General features: G+C 42.6%; 2 protein-coding genes across 2 annotated transcripts in view; both read left to right on the top strand.

The window, feature by feature from the left end:
- Window positions 1-2,126: 2,126 nt before the first annotated feature.
- Window positions 2,127-13,121, top strand: LOC141778307 (double-strand-break repair protein rad21 homolog A-like). The gene is made up of 14 exons (XM_074652488.1): window positions 2,127-2,277; window positions 4,675-4,865; window positions 5,225-5,354; window positions 5,632-5,731; window positions 5,847-5,953; window positions 6,154-6,351; window positions 6,466-6,591; window positions 6,854-6,979; window positions 8,045-8,268; window positions 9,375-9,528; window positions 9,669-9,814; window positions 10,203-10,382; window positions 10,630-10,713; window positions 12,148-13,121. The coding sequence occupies exons 2-14, from the start codon at window positions 4,722-4,724 to the stop codon at window positions 12,337-12,339; spliced, it is 1,911 nt and encodes a 636-aa protein (XP_074508589.1). The 5' UTR covers window positions 2,127-2,277; window positions 4,675-4,721; the 3' UTR covers window positions 12,340-13,121.
- A 4,249-nt stretch (window positions 13,122-17,370) lies between these two features.
- The window catches only part of LOC141778308 (eukaryotic translation initiation factor 3 subunit H), a 66,154-nt gene continuing 56,509 nt past the window's right edge, over window positions 17,371-27,015 (top strand). Inside the window, exons 1-2 of the mRNA XM_074652489.1 lie at window positions 17,371-17,390; window positions 17,463-17,603. Of these exons, the coding sequence (XP_074508590.1) occupies window positions 17,469-17,603 (135 nt within the window). The 5' untranslated portion in view covers window positions 17,371-17,390; window positions 17,463-17,468. The remainder of the gene's footprint in view (window positions 17,391-17,462; window positions 17,604-27,015) is intronic.

Here is a 27,015-nt window from a genome sequence, read left to right as displayed (position 1 = left end):
ATTAATCTAATGATGTGTGAGCACCACCTCAGCTATCTACCAGCCGTCCTGATACAGTGACATGGAGCCCTGCTGCTAGTGAATCATGAACATGATCGACTGGCAGCAGTTCTACTGCAGCAGATGCTGAAGTAGCCGATGAGACAAATCTGCTTTACTGCATACAGATTTTACAATTTGATTGTAGATGATTCGGTGTCTCTGTCTCTCTGCTCCTCATCTCTGTATCTGTGGAAACTGTTTTTTGTAGTCGGCATAAATGTCCAGTTCCCTGCTGATTATTCTGTTCAAAGGACTGGATTTGTTTGGTCATTTCAGTGTTTCCTCGTCCTCCTTGTGTGAGTAACCTATTAAAATGTTCTCTTGATGAATTCACCCATTAAACATTCATTTGATTGGTTATTATTTGGCCTTTATCACAGCAAACATTCTGACTTATTAAAGCAGGAAATTAGTTACAGGAATACCTGATAACGTTGATGATTGCTCTGCATTTAAGTGTCCCTATAAAAGGAACAATAACCTGCTCAGAACGTCTGCTGTGACAAAGGTGTGTTAGGAGACCACAGTTTGTTTTAGGTCACTGAGCTCTGTTGATGGACCGGATGTGAGCCTCAGTTGTCCTGCATGGGTCATAACAACATGAGATCTGCTGTTTTCAGAAGATTAGAGGCCAGATGGGACAGTTGGTGATGGGAGCAGAGCAGGAAGACAATCATATCCACAAAAATACAAATACCACGAGTACAGCAGCCACGAGCAGCGCAGGAGAAATAATATGTACGTCTGCACTGTATTGAACATCGGCTAACCTCAGAGGGAAGTGAACCTGTAACAAAATAAAAGGATTATTATACAACGACAACAACAACAACAATATTCTACTACTACTACTACTAGTAATAATAATAATGATAATAATCATAATAATAATCATAATAATCATAATATAATCATAATAATAATAATAATGATAATAATAATAATAATAATAATAATAATAATCATAATAATAATAATAATAATAATAATAATAATAATGATAGGGTGAATTAGCCTAATGTGGGAAATTTTTTGCATTTCAGACTTCTTGAATATATTCCGATATGAAGCCAATAGATTAAATCTAAACCCAGTACCACTCTGAAATCCCCAGGATGTGTTCTCATCAAACCAATAAAGAAAATGCAGATATCACACTCATAAAAGAAAAGGTAGACATATTAGTTCTCTTAGTGCCAAATTGTCTCAGACAAATCTTTATCTCCTAATGTGGGACAGGCAAACAATATTGATACCTGAACTATACTTAAATTTAATTCATAAAATAAATTTGAGGTATACTTTGTTTTGTAAGGGACTACCTGCAAAATTATAAAAAACACTCATACCATTTTAAAAGAGATGCAGCTGAATCCAGTTATTTAATATAAGTTGCCCTTCACCTTAAATATCTAAAATAATGCATTAGAAGACTAAAATCCTATAAATAACAATTGTTATTCCACAATCCATGCTGTCCTATGCTGTCTGAGGAAGACCTACAGTACACCCACTGGGGCAACTCACCCTACCTGTATTAGATTCATGCATACTCTGTAAAACACAACACACAGTAGTTCCATAATGATATTTATTGATGTATTAGTCCTACATGTCTCTGGTCAGCAGTGTGCCACAGCGCCTCCTATCTCTCTCTCAGCTCTCTGCAGGCTGTCGGTCAGCTCTCAGCTCAAGGCCTGTAGAAGGAGGTTGAGTCATGGGACTAGGGCTTTGGGCTATAGCGCATGCGCAGTGTAGCTGTAGCTGCGGTCCTGCTTTCCACACCAGATTGTACTGCGCAGGCGTGGTACCCCTGAGCTATGACGTATTGATGACACCTCCTTCTATAGGCCTTGTCTCAGGCTCCTCCTCCTTCATGTTGGACTGTCAACATCCGATCCTGTTTTTTTTTTTTTTTTTTACTTTTTTACTTCAAAATGACAGTATCCATAGTAACAGCAGAAAACATTAAAACATTTACATACAAAAGAAGCGCAGCGAAAACATAATCAAAGAGCTGTGTCAAACATAAAAGGACAACAGAAAAAAAACATTTAAAAAGACGCACATCCGGTCCAGTTTGAAAGCGGCCTGTCAACATCCGGTCCGTTTGAAAGCGGCTCGCTGAGCGGGAGGAGGAAGAGGCGCCATCTTGGCTGTTTTAGTCAGAACAACAGGAGAGAGAACACTATAACCGGGATTCACTGGCGTTTCACTGTAGAAGAGGTTCAGTCGGTAAGTGTTTCTGCAGCGGGGATACTAGCTGCTGGTTCTGTGTGGTTCTGTGTGGTTCTGGTTGGTTCTGGTTGGTTCTACTGGACTAAACAAACCCGCTGTGTGTTAGTGAGGATCCGCCGCGGCCTGCACTACAGAGCTAGCCGTTAGCATCCAGCTAGCTGCTAACGGCTAGCTGGATGCTAACGGCTGCTAGCTCCTCCGTGCTAGCTGTTAGCCAGCAGCTAGCCGGTTCTGTGTGGTTCTGTGTGGTTCTGCGGTACTGGAACAAGCCCGCACGGTTAGTGGGAGATGAGTGTGGTTATACGGTGTAGTCACGGTTACAGCGCCAGCGAGAGGCTGCTCCCCGGCAGCGAGAGGCTGCTCCCCGGCAGCGAGAGGCTGCTCTCTGAACTACATTAGCCTCCAGCTAACTGCAACAGATTACACTGAACTCCAGTTAAATGGGTTTCCTACACATGGTGACAACATCACATTTAGATGATGAACACACAGTAAAGCAGCGAGCCGAGGAGCCACCAGAACCATCAGAACCACCAGAACATCCGCACACTGTTTACATGATAGCAGTTAGCTCCTCGGTGGTTCTGTTGGAGGTAAACAGTGAGTCGATCTGATGCTTTACTGTCTGTTCGTGGTCTTTATGTGATGTTGTCACCATGTGTAGAAGAACTACCATGTAACCTTTAATCTGTTCCATCGCTCCAGTGGTAGCTAGTTAGTTAGCTGCTAGCTGGAGGCTGATGGCGCCGACTACCTCCTGGAGGTGACCAGCCTCTCATTGGCGCTCTAACCGTGATTACATCGTATTAAGGGCTCACATCTCTCCTTTAACCAACTCGTGTGTTTGTGCAGTTTACTAGTTGGTGACTGATAGAAGTAGAAGCAGAGTGTGTTACCGGAGACTAGACGGACATGTGCAGCTCCAGGGTTCAGGGTTTCCTCCTGGAGGACTGGAGTCCGCGCTTGTTTTCATTAAAATGTGCCTTTGTGTTTTACTCACAATGAGTAACGTGAACGGTTAGATTTATCTCAGTAAACTGAGCACAGCGAGACAAAAGATGAGCTTCTAGTGAGCTTTATCGATCTGATGGTAACTTTAACTTTATACTTTCTACGTTATCTAATGAGGCGACATAAGATCAGCTAAAGTTAGTTACAGCCAGCAAAGTTCCTTCGAGAGACTCCATCCTCTAATAGTTGCTATAAACCCAAAGTTATCTGGCTAATATCAGTTAGTTAAGGTTAGTTAAACCGAGGTGTATTTGTCTCACTGGTTCTCATCTTTACAGTGTTGCCTCCAGTCAGCTGAAGCTGAGAAGGAAAAAGACTCCTGACTTTAGATAGAAATCGCTCAATCTGTACATGTGTTTGATTTGACCAGGTGGTTTGGTCTTATTATTTGGGCTTCTTTCATCAGCAAACATTAAACTTATTTCTGAAAACCAGTTAGATGTGATTTCCTGGTTCTTGTGATCAGTGTTGAACCAGCAGGACTTATTACTGGATTGCTTCCAACTGCCTCCTGGTTGATCAAACTTTATTGCAGACTCAAGGTCCAGATAAGAAAAAAAAAAAAAAAACAATACATTAAATATAATATATTACAATACAGGAAGCACTATAAAAAGTCATGATTCAAAGATATTAAAAATATAAATACATACATCAATGCCTTGCATATAAAGAACTATACCAGTGCCTCCACAGCTGTGATTGGTACCTTGTGGTGCTAAACCGCAAGATGATGTCATTCTCAGTGATTTATCCGGCATATAAATTAGTACATGATATTTCTTAATACAGTTTGAAAAGTATTTATGCCTGCAGACACAAACATTTCACTTGCACTGCAACATCTTGGTCTTTTTAGTAATATTCTCATTGCATCATTATATTCAACCTGGATTCTCTGTAAGCTCGCTTTTTTATAGTTTGACCACAAATGGGCTGTAGACAGCGGTGTACAATATCTATCTACAAATCTTTACTCTATCTGAACACATACTAAACTTCCGTGAGAGAATGTTTGCGTGTGCGTACATCTATAGCGGCATTGCATATAAATATCATCATCTGTCATGTCTTCAGTAATGAAATGTCCAAGATATTTTACCTTATTACAGACACAAAGATTAATGTCTGGTCTTTTTCACAAACTTTTTTCACACTTTAGCAAAAACATCCAACTGTTCATTGATTCTGTGCAACAGTCCAGCTACAATTACTGCAACTTTAGTATTGCTGAAGTTGGCTGAAAACACTGTTTGTTAAATGCTTCAAATGGATGGAACTGTGCTGCTAGTTTCTTTCTTGCATCTTGGTACTTTTTTCTTTTTGTCCTGACCTTTAAAACCACTTCTCCTTATACATAAACGAATCAATGATGTTTTCCAGGTGAACCATACCGCAGTGTGAGTGTGTGAGCCAGGGGAACCGGGGCAATGTTCTACGCCCACTTTGTCCTCAGCAAACGTGGGCCGCTGGCCAAGATCTGGCTAGCGGCCCATTGGGACAAGAAGCTGACCAAGGCCCATGTATTTGAATGCAATCTGGAGAGCAGTGTGGAGAGCATCATCTCACCCAAGGTAAGAAGACAAACATGCAGTCTCTGTGTTCTGCTGGTCCTGCTGCAGGCTGAGTTGTTGCATGGCTTTGTGCTGCTTTTATTGTTTCCTCCCAGTAATTAGAAGCAGTAATATTAAAAATGTTTTCTACCAAAGAAGAAAAATAATGAATGGTAATGCATTAGAGCAGAGTTTGTGCTTTCTGCTGTCACAGTTTATAACACAGCCTTCATAAAATGGGTTTATTTCACTGTCTTTGCTCTGATGTTGGTGTACGCTTATGACACAGTTCAGTCTGGTTTTTACAAGAAAAATGTAAATGTAAATGTAAACATAACTTTTCTTTGTTCCTTTTTTTTCCTGTTCCTTTTTTCTCTTAGGTGAAGATGGCATTGCGTACATCGGGCCACCTGCTCCTCGGGGTGGTGAGAATCTACCACAGGAAGGCCAAGTACCTGCTTGCTGACTGTAATGAAGCCTTCATCAAGATCAAAATGGCTTTTAGGCCAGGTAAGGAGAAATGACAAGCCAAATTAGTACTGGAGCAAAGTGCTTTGTTATTTATCTTCTGAAGAAGGAGTTATTGAATTTCTTTCCACTGAAACAGTCACAAGGCTGAAAGCAAAACAAGAAATCTACAGGCATGAAAGCTCCAGTGTTTTTTCGATCTCTAACCAGCAGGTTTATATGAGACCGTAAAGATGAACCATTTTATGAACATTTTTATCTGAATCTGTGATCAGTTTTTGTGTGTTATAACAACATTACTACTTGTATCTGTTTTCAGGTGTGGTGGATCTACCCGAGGAAAACAGAGAGGCAGCCTACAATGCCATCACCTTACCTGAGGAGTTCCATGACTTTGACCAGCCACTGCCAGATCTGGAGTAAGTTACATTTACTACTCTTATTTCATCCCCTCATTTTTGTGAGTTTGTGTCACCCAAGCACCAGCTGTTGAACTCATCCTTGATGTTGTTTTTTGTGTGTTTTTTCAAACAGTGACATAGATGTTGCCCAGCAGTTCACCCTGAACCAGAGCAGAGTAGAAGAGATCACCATGAGGGAAGATGTTGGCAACCTCAACCTCCTGCAGGACAATGACTTTGGTAGGACGCTATATATACTGATACCACCAATATGTATGAGTAGATGATTGTAAATTCCAAAATGTGTATCATACTGCTGAATCATTTTTGATGGTATAGATTTTAGATGTAGCATTTTATTATCAGAATAATAGAACAGTTAGGTAGAATTAAAAAGACTTGTTCATATTTTATAATAACGACCTTCTGTACTCTTCTAGCTGACTTTGGTATGGACGACCGAGAGATGATGCGTGATGCCAGCACATTTGAGGAGGATATCATGCAAGGCGCCACAGCCACTAACCTTTTGCTAGAGGCTGAGCCCGGTCCAGCCAATCTCCCAGACAAGTCCAACCACTTGGAGTATGATGACTTTGGGGACGGCTCCATGGGCAACAGTGATGGGGGAATGCTGGGTAAGCTCTTCTATCTATCTTTTTATTTATTTTTATCTCAGCATGGGCTACCTTGGACTGCTGAGATATTTATGATTGAGTAATGAAGAGTTAATCTTATTTGTTATGTCCCAGTTGATAAGCTTCTGAGCTCTGAAGATGGAGGAGGTATTTTCGATGACCCTCCAGCCATCACAGAGAGCGTCTTGATGCCCCCAGATCATGGAGACGATGAGGACGACTTTGACAACCTCCAGTCACGTAAGTAATAATGTAAAGTTGGTTTGCCTTTTTGCCAAGCATATGAAATAGGAAGTTATTATTCTTCTTATACATTGTCTCCATTAATTCCTTAGTTTTACTATGTTTCAATAAAGTACATTTACTTTAGTGCATGTTACCGAGATCCGCTGGAAAAATCTGCTTAGTCATGTGCCATTATAAGTGCAATGCACATTGTGTCATGACTTTACTGTTTATGGGGTATTGCAATTGATTTTTGTTGTACTTTTTGTGTGTGTAGCTGGTCCAGACAGCCCAGACTCCGGCCCAGCAGAGCCACTGCCAGCGATGGCTGACCAGACAGAACAGACCACTCTGGTTCACAATGAGGAGGAGGCCTTTGCCCTGGAGCCCATTGACATCACTGGTAAGACCCCCCCCCATAGAGATGGTTGTGTTTTAACAAAATCTTTCTATTTTTGTATAAAATTCTGTATTCATTCTTTTTTGTTGCATTTGTGCAGAAAGTCTTTTTTTATTTTTCCATTCTCTAAACGTTTCACCATTTGCAAACCATAGCAAAGCAAATGGTGCTTACACATATTTCACTGTGCATATTGAATACTAAAGACTAAGATTGGCTGATATGACAATATATGTACTGTACACTGTGAGACAATAGAGCTTTGTCAACCAGGAGAGTTTTGCTACACCTTTTCTACCAAGGTAGCTAGGGAAGCACTGATACCGATACCGGTATCGGGTCCGATACTGTGCTCATGTACTCGTACTCGCAAAACTCCCCCTATACAACGGCACCGATACCACTTTACGGTGGTATGCCTGACCCCGCTGGGCGGGATCCCACCTCAGCCGATGCCGCCAGCCCTCACTTTCATTGTGCCACAGGGTTTTGCTTGCACCCTCTTACTTGCGCGGGCGTTAGACTCTTTGGTCCATGTTTCAAGACGGGTCGTGTGGGTTGCCGACATCGCCGCAGACCCCTGGCGCCATTAACGTGAGCCGATGCGGTTGGGGCGCACTGAGGACAGTCCGCACCGGTCGACACTTGCACCGGGAGCAGGGGGCCGTCCCCGGCGGGGAGCGCTGTAAAGCTGCGGCCGCGAGCCACCTTCGCCCCGAGCCTTTCCAAGCCGACCTATAGCCGGTCGCAGCGCACCGCCTCATATGCGGGCTCCCCAGCCTGCCGTGTGTCGCTCACACCCTCCAGCTGGCTGTTAACGAGGGTCTTTTGGCACAGAGAAGTACTCGGTATCGGAGAGTACCCAAATGTAAGTACTTGTACTCAGTCTGGAAAAAAAGTGGTATCGGTGCATCCCTAAAGGTAGCTATTCCATAAAAATCTCTGGTTGTATTGAGCAGTTGCAGGCTGCAAAACACTGGCATCATATGACAATATATTCTGAAATGTTACGTTAATGATGGAGAAATGATAGTGAAGCAGTCATGAAGTATTTATTTTTTCCTCCAGTGAAAGAGACCAAGGCGAAGCGTAAGAGGAAGCTGATTGTGGACAGTGTGAAGGAGCTGGACAGTAAGACCATCAGGGCCCAGCTGTCCGACTACTCGGACATTGTCACCACGCTGGATCTCGCCCCTCCCACCAAGAAGCTTATGATGTGGAAGGAGACCGGAGGAGTGGAGAAGCTTTTCTCTCTTCCTGCCCAGCCCCTCTGGAACGCCAGGCTGCTCAAGGTGACAAATGCTTGTTATAAATATGTATGCATTATTAGAGAACATACCATAACTGTCTGAAATCACTGACTAGGAGTATTACCACTTTGGGAACGGTAATGAGCAGGCCACACCGGAGGTCTGATTCTCCAAGTAGGCCAGACTCGGCACTGTTTAATGGAAGAGGAGAGTAGATTTATAATATTGTATCTTTCATTGACATTCTGTTCAGGTTGTGGGATTTAAAATGAGAACATTGAAGGAACAGGAGGTGAAGGAAGTGATTGGTTTTGTCTGTCTCTTTTCCCTATCCTTTCACACCCACACGTTACCCCTCCAGAATACTGAATGGAAAACGTGTTGATGCATAATTTAGCACACCTCTTTTCCTTTTGTCTGGCATCAGTCCTCCCTAACACTCCCTACAAGTGATGTGCAGATTGCAGTTATAACCGAGGGCACTTGGTTAATCTGCGGGTCGGGCAGGCCGGGTCATAAACGTTTCTGTTTAATTAATGGGGGGGGGGGGGGTGTTGAAATAATACATCATTAATGAGGAAAAGCAGTAAAATAATGGCTTACAAGATTTCTTAAAAACAATCACGGGCTCTGGGAATGAACCTTGTGTGTGTAATGTGTCACTAGTCCAACGAGGGGCGAGCGGAGTGCACGCCACCGTATTCCATCCTGGACTTTGAGCTCTCCATCTGCTCCCCGGCGGCGTCCTGCAGCCACTAGTCCACTGGCTGATCAATCCTGGATGGCGTTGTTCTCGGACATAAAAATGAAAAAGGCTAAATCTAGTTGGGCGGCCCACCGGAACACTAATAAAAGTTAATTTATTTAAAACAGCCTACTTCAGTGTAATAGTTCATCACGCTTGCATATATCTCACAGGGACCGGTAGAGGTGGACTGTCAATGTGGGTGCGGGTCTATAAATTGGAGAAATAATTCCAACGAGTGGATGAATTATGCGTAAACGCGGATTCGGATGACATCAGAGCCGATTCGTGCGTCTCTCCTTCCCTACACTTCTATTGTACTTCTGACTTTGCATAAAGTTAGTATTTTTTTTTCTTTTATAAAACTTCCCTCCAATTTTAACTGTAAAATCTCTGATGTCAGATGTTCACACGCTGCTTGACACCTCTGGTGCCAGACGAGATGAGGAAGAGGAGAAAGGGCGGCGAAGCAGACAGTCTGGATGAGTTCCTCAAAGAGCTGGAGAACCCAGAGGTGCCCAGAGAGGAGGTCATGAGTCAGCACAGAGATGTTATTGGTAAGTTGTGCTGTCAGAGTTGAGAGGAGGTCGTACCCCAGCAGCGCATCCCAGACATGTCATGTCATCAGTTACTGAGTAAGGCTGTGTTCACTTTCACATTTACATTTTATTAACAATCCCTCTTATCCGTCCCTCAGACCAGACTATCATGGAGGAGCCCAGTATACTGGCAGCCTCTGCGATGGAGGGCAGCAGGACGGCCCTGGATGAGACAGCCATGCCTCCTCCGTCCACCCCTCGCGGTGTCAAACGCAAGACCCTCGACAAAGAGGGCACCCTTCCCGTGAGTACTTGTCACCTCCATTTTATTTTTCTCTGTAAAAACACCGGAGTTGAGTTTGCATAGTTTTCCTCAACACTTCATGTGGAGCAAAATGTAGAAAACGTGATGCTTAAAGGCCTCTAATGGTAGTTCAGTGCTTAAGCATATAACTCATGATAAATTGGTTTACATTTGTTAAACTGTTTGCTGTTTTCAACCAGAGTTGATGATTTCATTAATCAGGTCACATTGATTTTGTCCGTTATCGAATTTAAATATTAACCCGGACAGTGATTTTATTTTTATTTTTTCCTGGAGCAGTAAACTTGGGAAGTGCTCAACAATGAAATGAGAGAAACACGAAACATGTGTGTCCTAACTGTGGTGCCTCTGGTTTTGTCTCTTTCAGATGGCTCCGTTGGAGCAGCAACAGGTGGCTGACCGCTCAGTCTTGTCTCAGAGGTTAGACATGCAACAGGTGGATCTGCCCCCAGAGGAGAGCAGCCTCAACCTCACCCAGCTCGTCCCCGAGTTCGACCTGCTCGGTGAAAAGAGCAAAGACAAGAAGGATGATAGTGATGAAGAGGAGGTGAGGGGGAAATAACTGCTTTCTCTGATACACTGTAGTTGGTAGTCATTTGATAGTGACGCATTTTATAAGTTTGTTTAAAAACTGCCTGAAGGGCTTTAAGAGAAAACAAGTAAAACAACAGAACAAGAAGTAATTGCTAAATTTAGCAGTTTCTAGAAAATGTCTTTCTGTAGAGACGTTTTTAATATGATTGTGAGAGTCTGGGCCAGTTGATGCTGATGACTGTGTTGTTTATGGTCCTCAGGAAGAGGACGGTCAGGGTGGAGACCAGGATCAGGAGGAGAAGAGATGGAACAAGAGAACCCAGCAGATGCTGCACGGTCTCCAGGTACAAAAAAGATATTACTTTTCAAATACTTTTTTAAAAAAAAAACGGTTTTAATGTTGGAGTTAATGTTGTTTTTGTTTCTCAAATTCAGCCAATATCTCCTCGCAGTCTGCTGGCTGTTCGTTCTGGCTATGCGCTGTGTTCATACACGGCCCTGGCTCTGTAAAGGGGAAACAAAGGAGCTCTGACTGAGCCACCAGGGCTGAACTGAATGTTATTTTTTGCATTCAAAGCTTCTATTGAGGTTTTCAAATGAAGCCTCAATAATGTCTGTTAGGAAATGCGTCATGATGACTCCACGAGTTTTTACGCCTCATGTTGGTGGTGCTCAGCATCTCCTCTACCCATCCCTTTGTGTGTGTGTGCGTGTGTGTGTGTAGACGTACCTCAAAGTCACGTTTGCAGGCCGTCTCCCCTTAAACAGCGGTGTTTTGAGGGCTTACTTTAACCTCGTGAATAACGTCGCCTTTGAAGCATCCCTTTTGGCTTGAGCCCCCATGTGTTGCATCGGAGAACGCTCCGACACAAGCAACGGCGGCTCTGACTCTGGTTTGGCTCGTCTCCTTGACACGACTCGGGAAGCAGCCAGACATTTCTCCGTTTACAAATGAAAGCATGGTATACGAGCTGTATAAGAGCATGGAGAGAAAATATGAACAGAGACACAACACCAACCGTGCAGTCACCTCTCATGTCACACAGGAAGCGGATGATTTTTTCTCCGTAGTCTTTTCCTTGGACAGACGACTTCTCGCAGCCATTTTAACTTTGCTCTGAAAGCTGAAGCTGCGCTGTGCTGCCACACTGGAGACTGAATTACCAGCTCTCTGAACGTGGGATTTCCTGATCCTATAAACACTCGCTTCACCGGGAGGAAATCCCGCAGCATGCGCTCCTTCTGCACCAGTGGAGCAGCTGCATCGGCATCACTCACAGAAGCGCTCCAAAGCCTTCTGTCCTCACTAACACAAAAGAAGGGTCGCACCTAACGGACTTTCGAGGCTTCATTTGAAATCCTCAATAGAATCTTTGAATGTAAAAAATAACCTTCGTTTCAACCCTGGTGGCTCGGTCCGAGTCAATTTGTTTGTTTCCCCATTTACAGAGCCAGGGCTGTGTATGAACACTGGATTTTTTCCAGAACGGACAGCCAGCGGACTGGGAAGAGTTGTTATGGGATTTGTTTGTAAAATTCTGATTGTGTGCGGATTAAATTTTGGTATTCAGAGAATTAAACATGAATCAATTTTGTTTATCAGCCATGTGCAAAATAGTTTTTGCTGTATTGGTTTAAATCAGAAAAGCACTGTCTTTGGGAACCCAACTTTCTGGCCTAGTATTTTTTAGTAGTATTTTTTTCCTCCCTTTTTTTATTTTATTTATTATATTTGGTTGATCGCCCCGACTGACTCTTTGTTCTTCTTTCCTCCGTAGCGCGTCATGGCCAAGACTGGTGCAGACTCAGTTAGCCTGCTTGAATTGTGCCGGAACAACAACAAGAAGCAGGCAGCTGCCAAGTTTTACAGTTTCCTCGTCCTCAAGAAGCAGCAAGCCATCGAGGTCACCCAGACTGAGCCCTACAGCGATATCGTCGCCACCGCTGGACCAAGATTCCACCTCATCTAGACATCAGAAGAAACAGACAAACACTCTGCTTGCAACAGACATACTTTTTTATTTACTCAACTTTCTTGCCTTTTTATTTTGTGTTTTCCTGTCCCGTTTTTTTTCTGGGGAGGGGGGGGGGGGTTGTAGTGGGGAATGGGTTGGAAACTTCTTTTTTTTCTAAAGGATTTTAACTGTACTACAGGTGGAATCATGCAGTATTCATTCGGTTGAAACGGAGGAAGAATGTTTAACAAGTATATTTATAAAACAACCTTTTTCAGTCACCAATTTGTAAGCTTTTCTTCCTTTTTGTTTTATAAGTTAAATTTCCATTGTCTGCTTATTCCATAAGTTCTTGTACCATTGCCCCCTCGCACCTGAATTATTGCAGATTTTAGATAAAGAGCCCTGTATTTTCACATGGAATCCCGTATTGACTCTGTACATGTTCTGGAAAGGTACTGTTTTATTGCTCGGAAGTGTAACTTCTCCCATCTCCTCCTCGTTGCACTTGTTCTTTCATGATAAACAAAACGATTAACTCTGTCAAAAATGTTGGTGAATCTTAACCTGGCATTAAATATCCTGTTTCAGATGTATAATTCAGGCAGTTTATCAATTAAGTTTTATGTAATATTTTTTTTTTGTACCTTTTTATGCTTATTCACCTTTTTTTTTTTGCATCATGTAACTAGGTAATGTACTTGTTACAGTTAAGTTCAGTATCCCACCTTTTTAGTCTTCGGGTAACCTCTAGTTGTGATACATCTGTAAAGATTTGAAATAAAGTGTTTTAAGTACTTGGTAATTGGATGTTATTCATTTATAGAGCCATTTTATAATAATGGTCTATATCAGGGGTCAGCAACCTGCGTTTCTTCAGCTCCTCTCCAGTGGCTCCCCGTGGATTTATAAACATGGAAATTAATTACTTTTTTGTTTACATTTTCATTTTTATTTATCATTGTTGTAGGTCTATGGTATGACGGAGTATTACGGCCACATTGAGAGAAAAAATAAATCAGATTTAGAGAATAAAGTCATATGATAGTCATATTTTTCAGACTTTTTTATGGACATTTTTTCAGACTTTTATTTTCCAACATTTTTTAAACTTTTGTTTTTCAAACATTTTTCAGACTTTTATTTCAGACATTTTTAAGACTTTTTTTTTTTTTTACCTTTTTCAGACTTTTTTCCAACTTTTTTTTCCAACTTTGTTTTCAGACATTTCCAGTCTTTTTTTTTTTTTTTTTACCTTTTTCAGACATTGTTTGGACTTTTGTTTTCCAACATTTTTCAAACTTTTTTTTCAGACATTTTTCAGACTTTTTTTCAGACTATTTTTCAGACTTTCTTTTTTACCTTTTTCAGACATTGTTTGGACTTTTGTTTTCCAATATTTTTCAAACTTTTTTTTTCAAACTTTGTTTTTAGACATTTTTCAGACTTTTTTTTTTTAACCTTTTTCAGACATTGTTTAGACTTTTGTTTTCCAACATTTTTCCAACTTTTTTTTCAGACATTTTTTTCAGACTTTTTTTTCAGACTTTTTTTAGACTTTTGTTTTCCAACATTTTTTTTCAAACTTTTTTTTCAGATATTTTTCGGACTTTTTTTTCAGACATTTTTTAGACTTTTGTTTTCCAACATTTTTTTTCAAACTTTTTTTTCAGACTATTTTTCAGACTTTCTTTTTTTACCTTTTTCAGACATTGTTTAGACTTTTGTTTTCCAACATTTTTCAAACTTTTTTTTTCAAACTTTTTTTTCAGACATTTTTCAGACTTTTGTAAGACTTTTTGTTTTTTTTACCTTTTTCAGACATTCTTTAGACTTTTGTTTTCCAACATTTTTCAAACTTTTTTTTCTGACATTTTTCAAACTTTTTTCCCACTATTTTTCCGAATTTTTTTTGAAACTTTCTTTTCCGACATTTTTCACAAAAAAAATTCCGACATTTTTCAGACTTTTTTTTTCTTCAACCTTTTTCAGACATTGTTTAGACTTTTGTTTTCCAACATATTTCCCCCAAAAAATGTCTTACTTTTTTTTCAGACATTTTTCAGACTTATTTTCAGACATTTGTCAGACTTTTTTTTTTTTACCTTTTTCAGACATTCTTTAGACTTTTGTTTTCCAACATTTTTCAAACTTTTTTTTCCGACATTTTTCGGACATTTTTCCGACTATTTTTCCGAATTTGTTTTCAAACTTTCTTTTCAGACATTTTTCACAAAAAAAATTCCGACATTTTTCAGACTTTTTTTTTTTTTTTTATCCTTTTTCAGACATTCTTTAGACTTTTGTTTTCCAACATATTTCCCCAAAAAAATTTCCTACTTTTTTTCAGACATTTTTCAGACTTTTTTTTTTTACCTTTTTCAGACATTGCTTAGACTTTTGTTTTCCAACATTTTTCCCCAAAAAATTTTCAGACTTTTTTTTTTTTTAAATGTTGGAAAAAAAAGTCGGAAAATGTCTGAAAAAAATAGTTGGAAAAATGTTGGAAAAAAAGTCGGAAAATTGTCTGAAAAAAATGTTGGAAAAAAAAGTCTGAAAGATCTAAACAATGTCTGAAAAAGGTAAAAAGAAAAAAAAAAGAAGAAAAAAGTCTAAAAAAAAGTCTGAAAAAAATGAAAAATGACTTCTGAAATTTAGCCTCTGTCTGAGAGATCCTGATTTACAGCCTGTCTCCTCCCACTCTGCTCTGATTGGTCAGCGTTTCTATCAATCAAACGTCCTCAACACAGTGACGGAGCAGCTTTGGCCCACGGAGAAAGAGGAGCTAAAATAGAGTTTATAAAGTTTATAAACCAGAAACTTCACACAGCACACGTTACCGGAGGAATCTCATCAGAAATCGGTGACAAATGAACAACATCTGCGGTCCAGACTCCAGGTTCTCCTGACGGGTTCTCTCAGGTAAATAATACTAGTTAGCTCAGTGTTTACCTCATGCATCAACTCTGTAAACCGTAAACATGCACTCTGTTTTACGTCTGTCTTTACAGATCCATCTGTGAGAAATGACCGACAGAATCATCCCAGAGGAGAACAGACAGCTGCTACATGCTACCGCTATGACACGGTGTGTAAACACAGCGACCATCAGGGTGGAAAATAGAAGATGTGAAACAGTAGTCAGTTCATTATTTCTGTTCTGCTGGTTCTTGCAGACTAACAGGAGCTACTTTGCTCATAGTTCGGTTGAGAGTGTGGGGCGGGGTCAGCTACTGAAGGTTCTGCTCTGGTTCCACCAGGAAACCCTTACATGGCTTGCAATTCTCTAATGACGTCAGAAGAGAAGGAAAAAAAGCAAAGTGATTTTCTACACCCATTTCCGGACAAACGGAGGAGGAGAAGAAGAGAGAGGATGGTCTTTTATGATACTATGGTGACCTGTAGACACACTGGGGACAGATATTGATGTTTAAAAGACATGGAAAAGTGCATTTTGCATAATAGGTGACCTTTAAAACCACAGCTCACCGCCGCAGCTTCAGCAATGGAAGCTTTGAACATCGCCCACTCGGGTTCAATGCCCCCAACCTCCACAGGGATGCCAGAAAAGCTCCGCCGGAGGTGTGAGTTGAAGATCTCTCGGACAGGGGCCTCCTCCAGACATTCCCAGTTCGCCCGCACTACCCGTTTGGGCTTACCAGGTCTGTCCAGAGTCTTCCCCCACCCTCTGACCCAACTCACCACCAGATGGTGATCAGTTGACAGCTCCGCCCCTCTCTTCACCCGAGTGTCCAAAACATGCGGCCTCAGATCAGACGATACGATTACAAAATCGATCATCGACCTTCGGCCTAGGGTGCTCTGGTACCACGTACACTTATGAGCATCCTTATGTTCGAACATGGTGTTCGTTATGGACAATCCATGACTAGCACAGAAGTCCAACAACAAACGACCACTCGGGTTTAGATCCAGGAGGCCGTTCCTCCCAATAACGCCACTCCAGGTGTCTCCATCGTTTCCCACGTGCTCGTTGAAGTCTCCCAGCAGAACTATGGAGTCCCCTACTGGAGCCCCATACAGGACTCCATTCAGGGTCTCCAAGAAGGCCGAATACTCCGAACTGCTGTTCGGTGCATACGCACAAACAACAGTCAGAGTTTTCCCCCCCATAACCCGAAGGCGTAGGGAGGCGACCCTCTCGTCCACCGGGGTAAACTCCAACGTAGCGGCACTCAGCCGGGGATTTGTGAGTATCCCCACACCCGCCTGGCGCCTCACACCATGGGCAACTCCAGAGAAGAATAGAGTCCAACCCCTATCCAAGAGTACGGTTCCAGAACCGAGGCTGTGCGTAGAGGTAAGCCCTACCAGATCCAACTGATAGCGCTCCACCTCCCGCACAAGCTCCGGCTCCTTCCCCCACAGAGAGGTGACGTTCCACGTCCCCAGAGCCAGCCTCTGCCGCCCGGGTCCGGTCCGTCGAGGTCCCTGGCCTTCACTGCCACCCTTGTCACAGCGCACCCGACCCTAGCGGTTCTTCCCGCAGGTGGTGAGCCCACAGGATGGAGAGGAGGGGGGTGCCACATCACTTCTTCGGGGTGTCCCCGGCCGGGCTCCGTGGCAAGCCCGGCCACCAGGCGCTCGCTGACGGGCCCTCCGTCTGGGCCCGGCTCCAGACGTGGGCCCCGGGCTTCCTCTGGGCCGGGTATCGTTTCCTCTTCCTCGATTGTTCATTGGGGTTTTGTGAACCGTTCTTAGTCCGGCCCCTCACCTGAGACATATTTGCCATGGGAGACCCTACCAGGAGCACGAGGCTCCAGACAACACAGCCCTCAGGGTCATAGGGACACACCAACCTCTCCACCACGTTAAGGTGATCGTCCCGGGAAGGTATATCTATAGATGTATTATATCTCTCTCTGTGTGTTGTTGTTGTGTCAATGGGATTAACACATTAAATGAAACAGGTCTCATCTAAAGAGGGAACTGAACAGTTTGTCTCTTGTTTCTCTCCGGACAGGAAACCGGACGCCTCGTCACCGGAACCGTCCGTCGCTGATCTCTCTCCTCCTCTTTCCTCGTGTAGTGCTGTAGGTCCTCCTCTCTCTCTGAGGAACAACGACTCTCTCTCTCTCTCTCTCTCTCTCTCTCTCTCTCTGAGGAACAGCTACTACTCTCTGATGGCTTCTACTTCTTCCTCTACGTCCCGTAAGGACTCCGCTGCTCCGGTCCCGGTACCGGCCGCTACTCCGGTACCGGCTTCTACCGGAGGAACCCTGGACTCTCCGGTGAAACAGATCCAGATCGAGGGGCTGGTGAGTGATCACACGGGGCTGGAGGGTGATGGCGGGCTGATCGTGTGGATGTGGATGAACTAACTGTAGTTAGTCTGTAGAGTTTATTATGTTATTACATCTACTAATAATACTATTATATATTATATATACTATATACATCTACTAATAAATACCATCAACAGATCACTGCTGATTACACCTCACACCAGCTAACAGGCTAACAGCTAACAGGCTAACAGCTAACATGCTAACAGCTAACATGCTAACATGCTAACAGCTAACATGCTAACAGCTAACATGCTAACAGGCTAACAGCTAACATGCTAATAAAAGGCTAATAAGAGGCTAACAACATGCTAACAGGCTAATAAGAAGCTAATTACAAGCTAACAGGCTAATAAGAAGCTAATAACAAGCTAACATGCTAATAACAGCTAACATGCTAACAGCTAACAGGCTAACAGACAACATGCTAACATGCTAATAAAAGGCTAATAAGAGGCTAACAACATGCTAACAGGCTAATAAGAAGCTAATTACAAGCTAACAGGCTAATAAGAAGCTAATAACAAGCTAACATGCTAATAACAGCTAACAGGCTAACAGACAACATGCTAATAAAAGGCTAATAAGAGGCTAACAACATGCTAACAGGCTAATAAGAAGCTAATAACAGCTAACAGGCTAACAGACAACATGCTAACATGCTAATAAAAGGCTAATAAGAGGCTAACAACATGCTAACAGGCTAATAAGAGGCTAATTACAAGCTAACATGCTAATAACAAGCTAACATGCTAACATGCTAATAACATCAAGCAGTTGCCTAGCAACGCAATTCCGTTGAAATGCACTAAAACGGAGCGTTTCAGACAGGGTGAATACAGGTATATTCAGATAGACAGGGTGAATACAGGTATATTCAGACAGAGGATGAATACAGGTATATTCAGACAGACAGGGTGAATACAGGTATATTCAGACAGGCAGAGGGTGAATACAGGTATATTCAGACAGACAGAGGGTGAATACAGGTATATTCAGACAGACAGAGGGTGAATACAGGTATATTCAGACAGACAGGGTGAATACAGGTATATTCAGACAGACAGAGGGTGAATACAGGTATATTCAGGCAGACAGGGTGAATACAGGTATATTCAGACAGACAGACAGGATGAATACAGGTATATTCAGACAGACAGAGGGTGAATACAGGTATATTCAGACAGACAGAGGGTGAATACAGGTATATTCAGACAGACAGGGTGAATACAGGTATATTCAGACAGACAGAGGGTGAATACAGGTATATTCAGATAGACAGACAGGATTAATACAGGTATATTCAGACAGACAGAGGGTGAATACAGGTATATTCAGACAGACAGAGGGTGAATACAGGTATATTCAGACAGACAGAGGGTGAATACAGGTATATTCAGACAGACAGGGTGAATACAGGTATATTCAGACAGACAGAGGGTGAATACAGGTATATTCAGGCAGACAGAGGGTGAATACAGGTATATTCAGGCAGACAGAGGGTGAATACAGGTATATTCAGGCAGACAGGGTGAATACAGGTATATTCAGACAGACAGAGGGTGAATACAGGTATATTCAGGCAGACAGAGGGTGAATACAGGTATATTCAGGCAGACAGGGTGAATACAGGTATATTCAGACAGACAGAGGGTGAATACAGGTATATTCAGACAGACAGAGTGAATACAGGTATATTCAGATAGACAGGGTGAATACAGGTATATTCAGGCAGACAGAGGGTGAATACAGGTATATTCAGGCAGACAGGGTGAATACAGGTATATTCAGACAGACAGAGGGTGAATACAGGTATATTCAGATAGACAGGGTGAATACAGGTATATTCAGACAGACAGAGGGTGAATACAGGTATATTCAGGCAGACAGAGGGTGAATACAGGTATATTCAGGCAGACAGGGTGAATACAGGTATATTCAGGCAGACAGGGTGAATACAGGTATATTCAGGCAGACAGGGTGAATACAGGTATATTCAGACAGACAGAGGGTGAATACAGGTATATTCAGATAGACAGAGGGTGAATACAGGTATATTCAGACAGACAGAGGGTGAATACAGGTATATTCAGACAGACAGAGTGAATACAGGTATATTCAGATAGACAGGGTGAATACAGGTATATTCAGATAGACAGGGTGAATACAGGTATATTCAGACAGACAGAGTGAATACAGGTATATTCAGACAGACAGAGTGAATACAGGTATATTCAGACTGACAGAGGGTGAATACAGGTATATTCAGACAGACAGAGGGTGAATACAGGTATATTCAGACAGACAGAGGATGAATACAGGTATATTCAGACAGACAGAGGGTGAATACAGGTATATTCAGACAGACAGAGGGTGAATACAGGTATATTCAGACAGACAGCATGAGGAAAATAAAGTTTTTTTTAACATTAAAGTTTGTAAACATGTTCTCCTAGAAACACTAAATACAAGTATGAACCTGAAAATGAGCTGATATGGAACCTTTAAGTGAACTGCGGTCAGCTTCCTGTTGCTTGTGTACGTGCTCGCACTATGTAGGCGCGAGTGATCATCCTTGGCTGCTAAACAGTGAAGTGACATTACATTACAACCGTACATCACCGTTACCATCTGTAATGTCCAGTCTTCATGATACCAGATAGCTCGCCATTTGCAAATCACTTCATTAGCTAAAGTTACGTAGCCAAACCGTCCCGAGTCTTTACTGTACGTAGAAATCAGTCCACAGGCTGTTACAGGCAACCGAGACAGTCTGGGAAGATCCCAGTTTTTGAGTTGCATTACAATCTGTTCACACATTGGCAATACAAAGCAATTAATACATGTAAATAGTTACATTTAGTACCGTTAAGTTGAAAATCATTTTTGATTTTGGTGGCACTGTTGCAGATCTTGTGTTTTACTTTTGAATTGATTCTTGCAGAAACATACAGATACACTCATAGAAACACATAGCAACATACAGGTACAGTATAGATCAGATAACACACATGTAGTTGACAAAATCTTCTTGTGCACTCATTCATCCCGGCTCACAACAGTGTCAGCGAGGCAGATTGTTCAGGGCTGCTGTTGTAGAAGGAACAAAGCTCTTCTCCATCGCAGTGTTCTGTATCTCCGACCAGATGGAAGTAAAGTGAAGTGTTGGTTTAGAGGGTGATCAGTGTCATTTAATATTGTGAGAGCTCTGAGGTTCATATCTGATAGATCTGATGGGTGTCGGAGGGCAGATGATTTTGGGGGCCGTGCTTGTGATGTTGGCAAGTTTGTTCTAGTTGGAAGTTGTTAACATGGTGAAGAAGCTGCAGGGCAACAGTAGAGCAGGATGTGCTGGATGAGGAGATGGGGGGGCAACAGACGGTGCCCTGAGTTTATGGATAACATGAAGTCTTTGCTTGGATCTTTTGTGGATGTCAGTGATCAAAACTGACTTTATTGTCTATGATTAGTCTGAGATATTTAAAGCTGCTCAGCTGTCTTGCCGTGGATGGAGGTGTGGTTCAGTCCAGTGCGAGGAGGAGGAGGAGGAGGAGGAGGAGGAGGAGGAGGAGGAGGAGGAGTGTATTTGATGTGTTAATGACTAGTTCTTTTGTTTTGTTAGTTGTTAATTTCACACACCCTAAACACTGTTGTATTTCTTTATTCTGTAGTACCTCTGTGTAAACAGCAGAGGACAAACTTGCTTCACTGCCATGCACTGATGTCCTCCCTCCTCCTGCCCGACACTGCACTGGACACAAAGCAGAGCATTTGCCTGGTGTGCCTGAACGCAGTAGCAAGACTTGCCAGCTGCTGCTTTCCTTTTATCTTGCTCATTAAAGCTGCCCTAGAGTCTCAGGCCCTAATTTCAAATCTAAATATTTCACCTCAATGTGTATTATTTAGACCTCTAATGAGATTTTCCTAATTCATTTTCTCAGCCTTATCAACCAAACATTTTTAATCACAGCAGTTAAATTAAAAACAGTCGAGAGTCGTTTAGTGTGTGTGTGACCTCATTTGGATTCAGACCGTTGAAGGAAAGGTGTCTATTTCAGGCAGAGTTATGAAATGCGTTTCACCTGAATGCATTGATATGCAGTTGCCACTGTGTTGCGTCATGACCCGTCTGTCAGAGGTTTCGCTGGAGGGTTGCCCAAAGACAGCATCACCGCTGCCGTGTGGTAGAATTGGATTGTTTCCTTGCTTTTGAAGAGGTTTTGATGGTTTGCTGTTGCCACAGGAGTGGAGTGCTGCACAGCGACGTGTTCCATTAAACATCTACTGAGATCACACGACTGCCTGCATGTTTGAAAAGACTTTCTTCATTTATTCTGACGTATGATGCACGTCAGACAGGTTGGGTCTCACTCGCGTAGCATGAATAAAGGAACAGTCAGAGAGGACATTTTACAGGACATTCTGGCGTTGTGAGTTGAAAGCTCTGGGTGATAAAACACAAACAAATGTTCAGCACTGTGCCAGAACTGTGCCTTCTCCCCCCCGAGGCTTTAAACCTAGGCTGATCAGGAAGGTGTTCACACTACATGATGTGACACCGATCAGCTGTAACACACACGGACACGAGAGATAACTTACTACCCGAATGTAGAGACACATGTTCCCATCTGTCCTGTACAGTTACTAACTACTGTGTTTTTTATATCACTGCTTTGCAATACAGAATCTACAGTTTATGTTTAGGCCTACCTGTTATTTCTAAGTTGGTTGATTTGGTTATCAGTATGTTAAAATTAAAACTATAACACCGGATTACATGCTGCATTGAGCACTTGAAGGCAATTTGAATCCCGCGTGGGTCGTGGGAATGACGGTCTCTTCCACCACTAACAATAGTTTATTGCTGAAAAATACAGACCACAAATGTTATCAAAACCAAGGTTTGATTTCATGAAAATCCTGAGGATTATAATGACATCCATATAAGAATAACATTGCTAATGAATTTTGTACGAGTCGTCTTTCGCTTAATTTGTAATTGCATACTTGTCTGGACTGATCCAAATTAGATGTGGTTTTATAATGTTTAATGTGAGAGTCATTGCTGCTGAAATGAAATAGAGTAGCAGCTAATAAAGAGTAGAGCAAGTAGAGATGGAAATGTTTCTAATTTGAGCTGAATCTCCGTCGTTCAAACTGTGTTTGTACTTTAGATTATTTATTTCCCTGCATTGCAATGACACCCCCCGTTGGTTGTTGTTGCCAGGGTCACCGTCTTCACACTACAAGTCTGACTTGGCCCAACAAAACCAAACACGCAGGACTCTACAGTGACGAGCAATTAGTGTGCGAATGTGAAAAATGATTTGGGCGCACCAGTACGAGTTCTGACACCTCCAGTGCCAAAATACACAGATTCACTGAGCTCCCACGCTAACAAATCCATTATTGGATCTCTTGTCTCTCCTCTCTCTTTCTCATTAGCAAAGAGCAGCTACAAAACATTCAGGTAGCAGCTTCTCATTTTAGCCGTCGCTGACCGTTGCTCTCGCCGGTGGCGCCAGCAGGTATAATCTCCGTGAGTAACTGGGTGGCAACCAGAATGAAAGCTGATGTCTTTGTGTGCCATTTTTGAGGAAACGTCCACGTTGTAACAGATCTGTGAGTGGACTGGGTATTTCTGTAGTCCCAACAACTCCAACAGAGTGACGTGTCTTCTCTCTAGTAAAATAATCCAGTTGATCACATCAGATCAGGAGTCGTATTCTCCAAGTTAGACTTCCATTCAATAATTGAAGTATATCACCTTTATAGTTCTGAATCAGGACTTCCAGCATTTGGAGAAACTTGCCTGTTAAAATAAGGGGTGCCTACTGTTATTTCAATGTGCCGGATACATACTTAATCAACATTTCATACATTCTGCTACTATGAACATTTATTTTATACCCAGCATCTTTGGCACAGAAATGTCTTTTGTGACACATTGAGTTCGATCTTATCTCATTTTCAAGTCAGGCCACTCAAAACGGTTTCTGTCCTCTCAGCTTGAAGCTGAATCTTTTGAGTCGTAGTCAGTTATGACTTTCGTTTCTTCAAAACCTAAATGGATTCACTAAGCGATTTGAATGGATGCAGATCTGAGGAGCAGATTCAATACTGAGATCCGATTTGATAAAATGCTATCAAACCCCAACCCAAGAGTTAGCAGCCTTTATTCTGTTTGAAAAGTGATGCATTAAAGATGCTCTCCTTTGTTAGGTCCCATGTACATCATATATTTTGAATTTCTTTAGTGATCTCTTAGTTAAATCAGCCCCTGCTTCTTGTGCACACTGAATGTTTAATGTTAAAAAATTGATGCATTAATGTTATTTTTCAAAAAGATCTCGAGCAACATCTGTCAGATGAAGAGGAAATCTGCGGTGGTCTTCGTCCACGGCTCAATCCAACTCACGCCGCATCAAAGCGGTATCTCCGTCAAGTCTATTACAGCCAACGTTGAGTGTATAGAGTCCGTCTACACATCACTGCCGCTAAAAGAAAACTCATTACATGATCGTCTCTCTTGCTGTACTTTCTCATAACTTGAGCCCCGTTGTGGCGGGAATATGAGCGAGAGAGAAGATTTACGATCAGAATTAAAGGCAGCCAACGGGGGATTTGGACCACAATTGATTTTGCACAATTCAATTTTAAGCTTGTTGATTTATAACACGCTGTCCACATATCAATCCTGGGCCTCTCCACATGAGGTGAGCTCACTGGCTAGCTGCTGGTGAGCTAGATCAATACAATGGTATGGTGTGTGTGTGTGAGAGAGAGTAGCAGGAAAAGACATTGCTGCAGAGAGTTAGCTTGTGTGCATGTACGTGTGTGTGTGCAGGTTTGTACAAACTTGGAGCTTTCTAGGCTTTGCTTACAATAACTGATGGCATTTACTCAGCACCAGGAAGCCAACACAACAAATCCTCTGATCCCCCGCTCCTTCCTTCCTTCCTTCCTCCCCTTTCTTTTAGTGCAGACGCCTCCTCACTCGCCTCTTTAAGGCCTTTCTGTAGATTCAGGGTTTTTCTTAAAGCTCTGCTCGAATTTAGCTTTATTTATTTGACCTTCCTGGAGTTGTTTTTGGCCAATTGTCCATCTCTCACCCCCCCTCCTTTTCCGGACGGACACTATTTAAGTGTGTGATGAACAGATTGCCAAGAGTTAGATAGCTGGAAGCATTGTGTATCTGTGCTATCTGCTCTCTCTGATGGAGGGAGACTAGAAAAGCTATTTGCTGGCAGAAGAAGGAGCCAAAGCTCAAAGGGGTGGGGGGGGCAGGGGGCTAAATTCTTTGCCGTGCAGACATCCACCATAACCCTCTCCTCTCTCATCCCTCCCTGGCCGTGTTCACCTGGCTGCTCTCCTCACACTCACCTGGTCCCTTCCTGCTCTCTTCTGTCATCATCGGCCTTATCCATCTGGTTTCTCTCTGTCACATTTTCTCAGTTGTATTTCCTCCTTCCCCCTCTCTCTCCCTGCTCCACCGCTTTCCCCGACTTCTCACTCTCACATTTTCTCCCTCTCTCTCCATCCATTCCCCCCCCCCCCCTTCCCTGACCTATTGTTCAGACCTTCCTCCCCTCTCAGTCAGAAAAGCCGCGGCAGGCAGGCAGGGAATGAGATTTGTTTTTCTACCCACTCCACCCCGTATCACCTCTCTTCTCCCACCCCGAGCTCTTTTACTTGTTGCATGACAGGTTCAGCACTCCATTGAAATAAATCATCTCCCAAGACAGATGCGTGTGCGTGTGCGTGTGCGTGTGCGTGTGTGTGTGTGTGTGTGTGTGCGTGAGCTAGTGAGACGAGTAAGGGCTCCCTCATGGTGATGATGTGTGTTTTGTTGTGAGCATGGCCCCAGGACTGCCACCCTGCTTCTGCGTGCATGTGTGTGTGTGTGTGTGTGTGTGTGTGTGTGTGTATTATTAATGCCTCTGGCTGTGACCTGCCCACACTGTTATCGGTGTGATTTATGCGTTCCCCCTCCACACTGTGCTTTCAGCTTCTTGTCCTCTTCCTGTTCGTTTAGACGCTTTGCCTCATTCTCTATTATTTGCCTCGGCTGTTTTCTGTTTTTGCTGGTCGATGTTTCTCATGATTGGTACGTGTGTGTGTGTGTGTGTGTGTGTGTGTGTGTGTAGAAGTAAGCCATAGCCCTTCCCTGCTGTCCTTGGTGTCGGTGATGCAGCATTAGAGCTTAAACCAGCTCCTCAATCATGTGGAGCCTTGTCCTATTGGCCCATTTTTATCTGGCATTAAATATTAAACGCATACGATGATGCATGGACACCCTGTCCAGATGAGCCACTGCAATGTAGGATATCAGACTACAGGTCCAAATATACCCTCCTACTGTACGAGGGGAGCATTTTTCTTAAAATCTCAGTAGATTCAGGTTGTTTTATTCTCTGTGTGCCGCCTTCACTGTGGCCTCCTCTCTTTTTGTTTAAGGACATGTAGATTATAATAACGCTGCAGATATTGTGCGTAATTTAACATATTTGAAAAGAAGATAAAAACATTTTTGGAAACGGTCTTGAAGCTTCACGCCGGTTCCCTTGGCAGCGGTTGACTGACATCTGAGGTTGCTAAGAGACACACTGTGAATCCTGGTGCGCTGCTGATGGAGCGCATCATCGGTGGGGTGATAGGAGATGCTAGTATTCTTGCTCTACGGGCCCAGTGATGCCGAAGCAATGCAGAAGATCCGAATAATTTTATTCTTGGAAGTCAACCTTTTTTGACTTCATGCGCCGCTGAGCAACTTTCTCGGAGTGAACGAGGCCCCGCCTCCAACGCTGGATCCCGTCCTCTTTAATCATCCTTGGTAGCTGGTTAGCCTAGCATGCTAATATTAGCACTGACAAATATAACTTCCATTTCTTTGATTTGGTTTTTACAGTTTTTAACGCAAGTTAGAACAAACATGAAGGACATACACACACTCACCGGCCACTTTATTAAGTACACCTTGCAAGTATTGGGTTGGACCCCCTTTTGCACATTCATGATGTGAATCTCCCGTTCCACCACATCCCACCGTTGGATTGGATAGAGATCTGGTGACTGGAGGTCATCGTTGTCATGTTCATGATACCAGTTTGAGATGATTTGAGCTTTGTGTCATGGTGCGTTATCCTGCAGGAAGGAGCTAATCGGAGATGGGTACCCTGTGGTCATAAATGGAAGGACACGGTGGGCTGTGGTGCTGAAATGATGCTCAATTCAATAATTAGTCTATAATCACTTGAACTCCCAATTAACTATTCATATTTTCATTATTTAGATTTTCCAATATGTTGTGATAATATGGCCTTAAGTCACTGTTGTTGAGTTGTGTAATGTGTTGAAGAAAGTAAATTCATTATTAAAATATTTG

The sequence above is a fragment of the Sebastes fasciatus genome, chromosome 12 (genome assembly GCF_043250625.1).
Source record: "Sebastes fasciatus isolate fSebFas1 chromosome 12, fSebFas1.pri, whole genome shotgun sequence".
NCBI classification, from domain to species: Eukaryota; Metazoa; Chordata; class Actinopteri; order Perciformes; family Sebastidae; genus Sebastes; species Sebastes fasciatus.
Note: the sequence above shows the minus strand (reverse complement) of the source record. Positions and strands in the feature narration are given on the sequence as shown.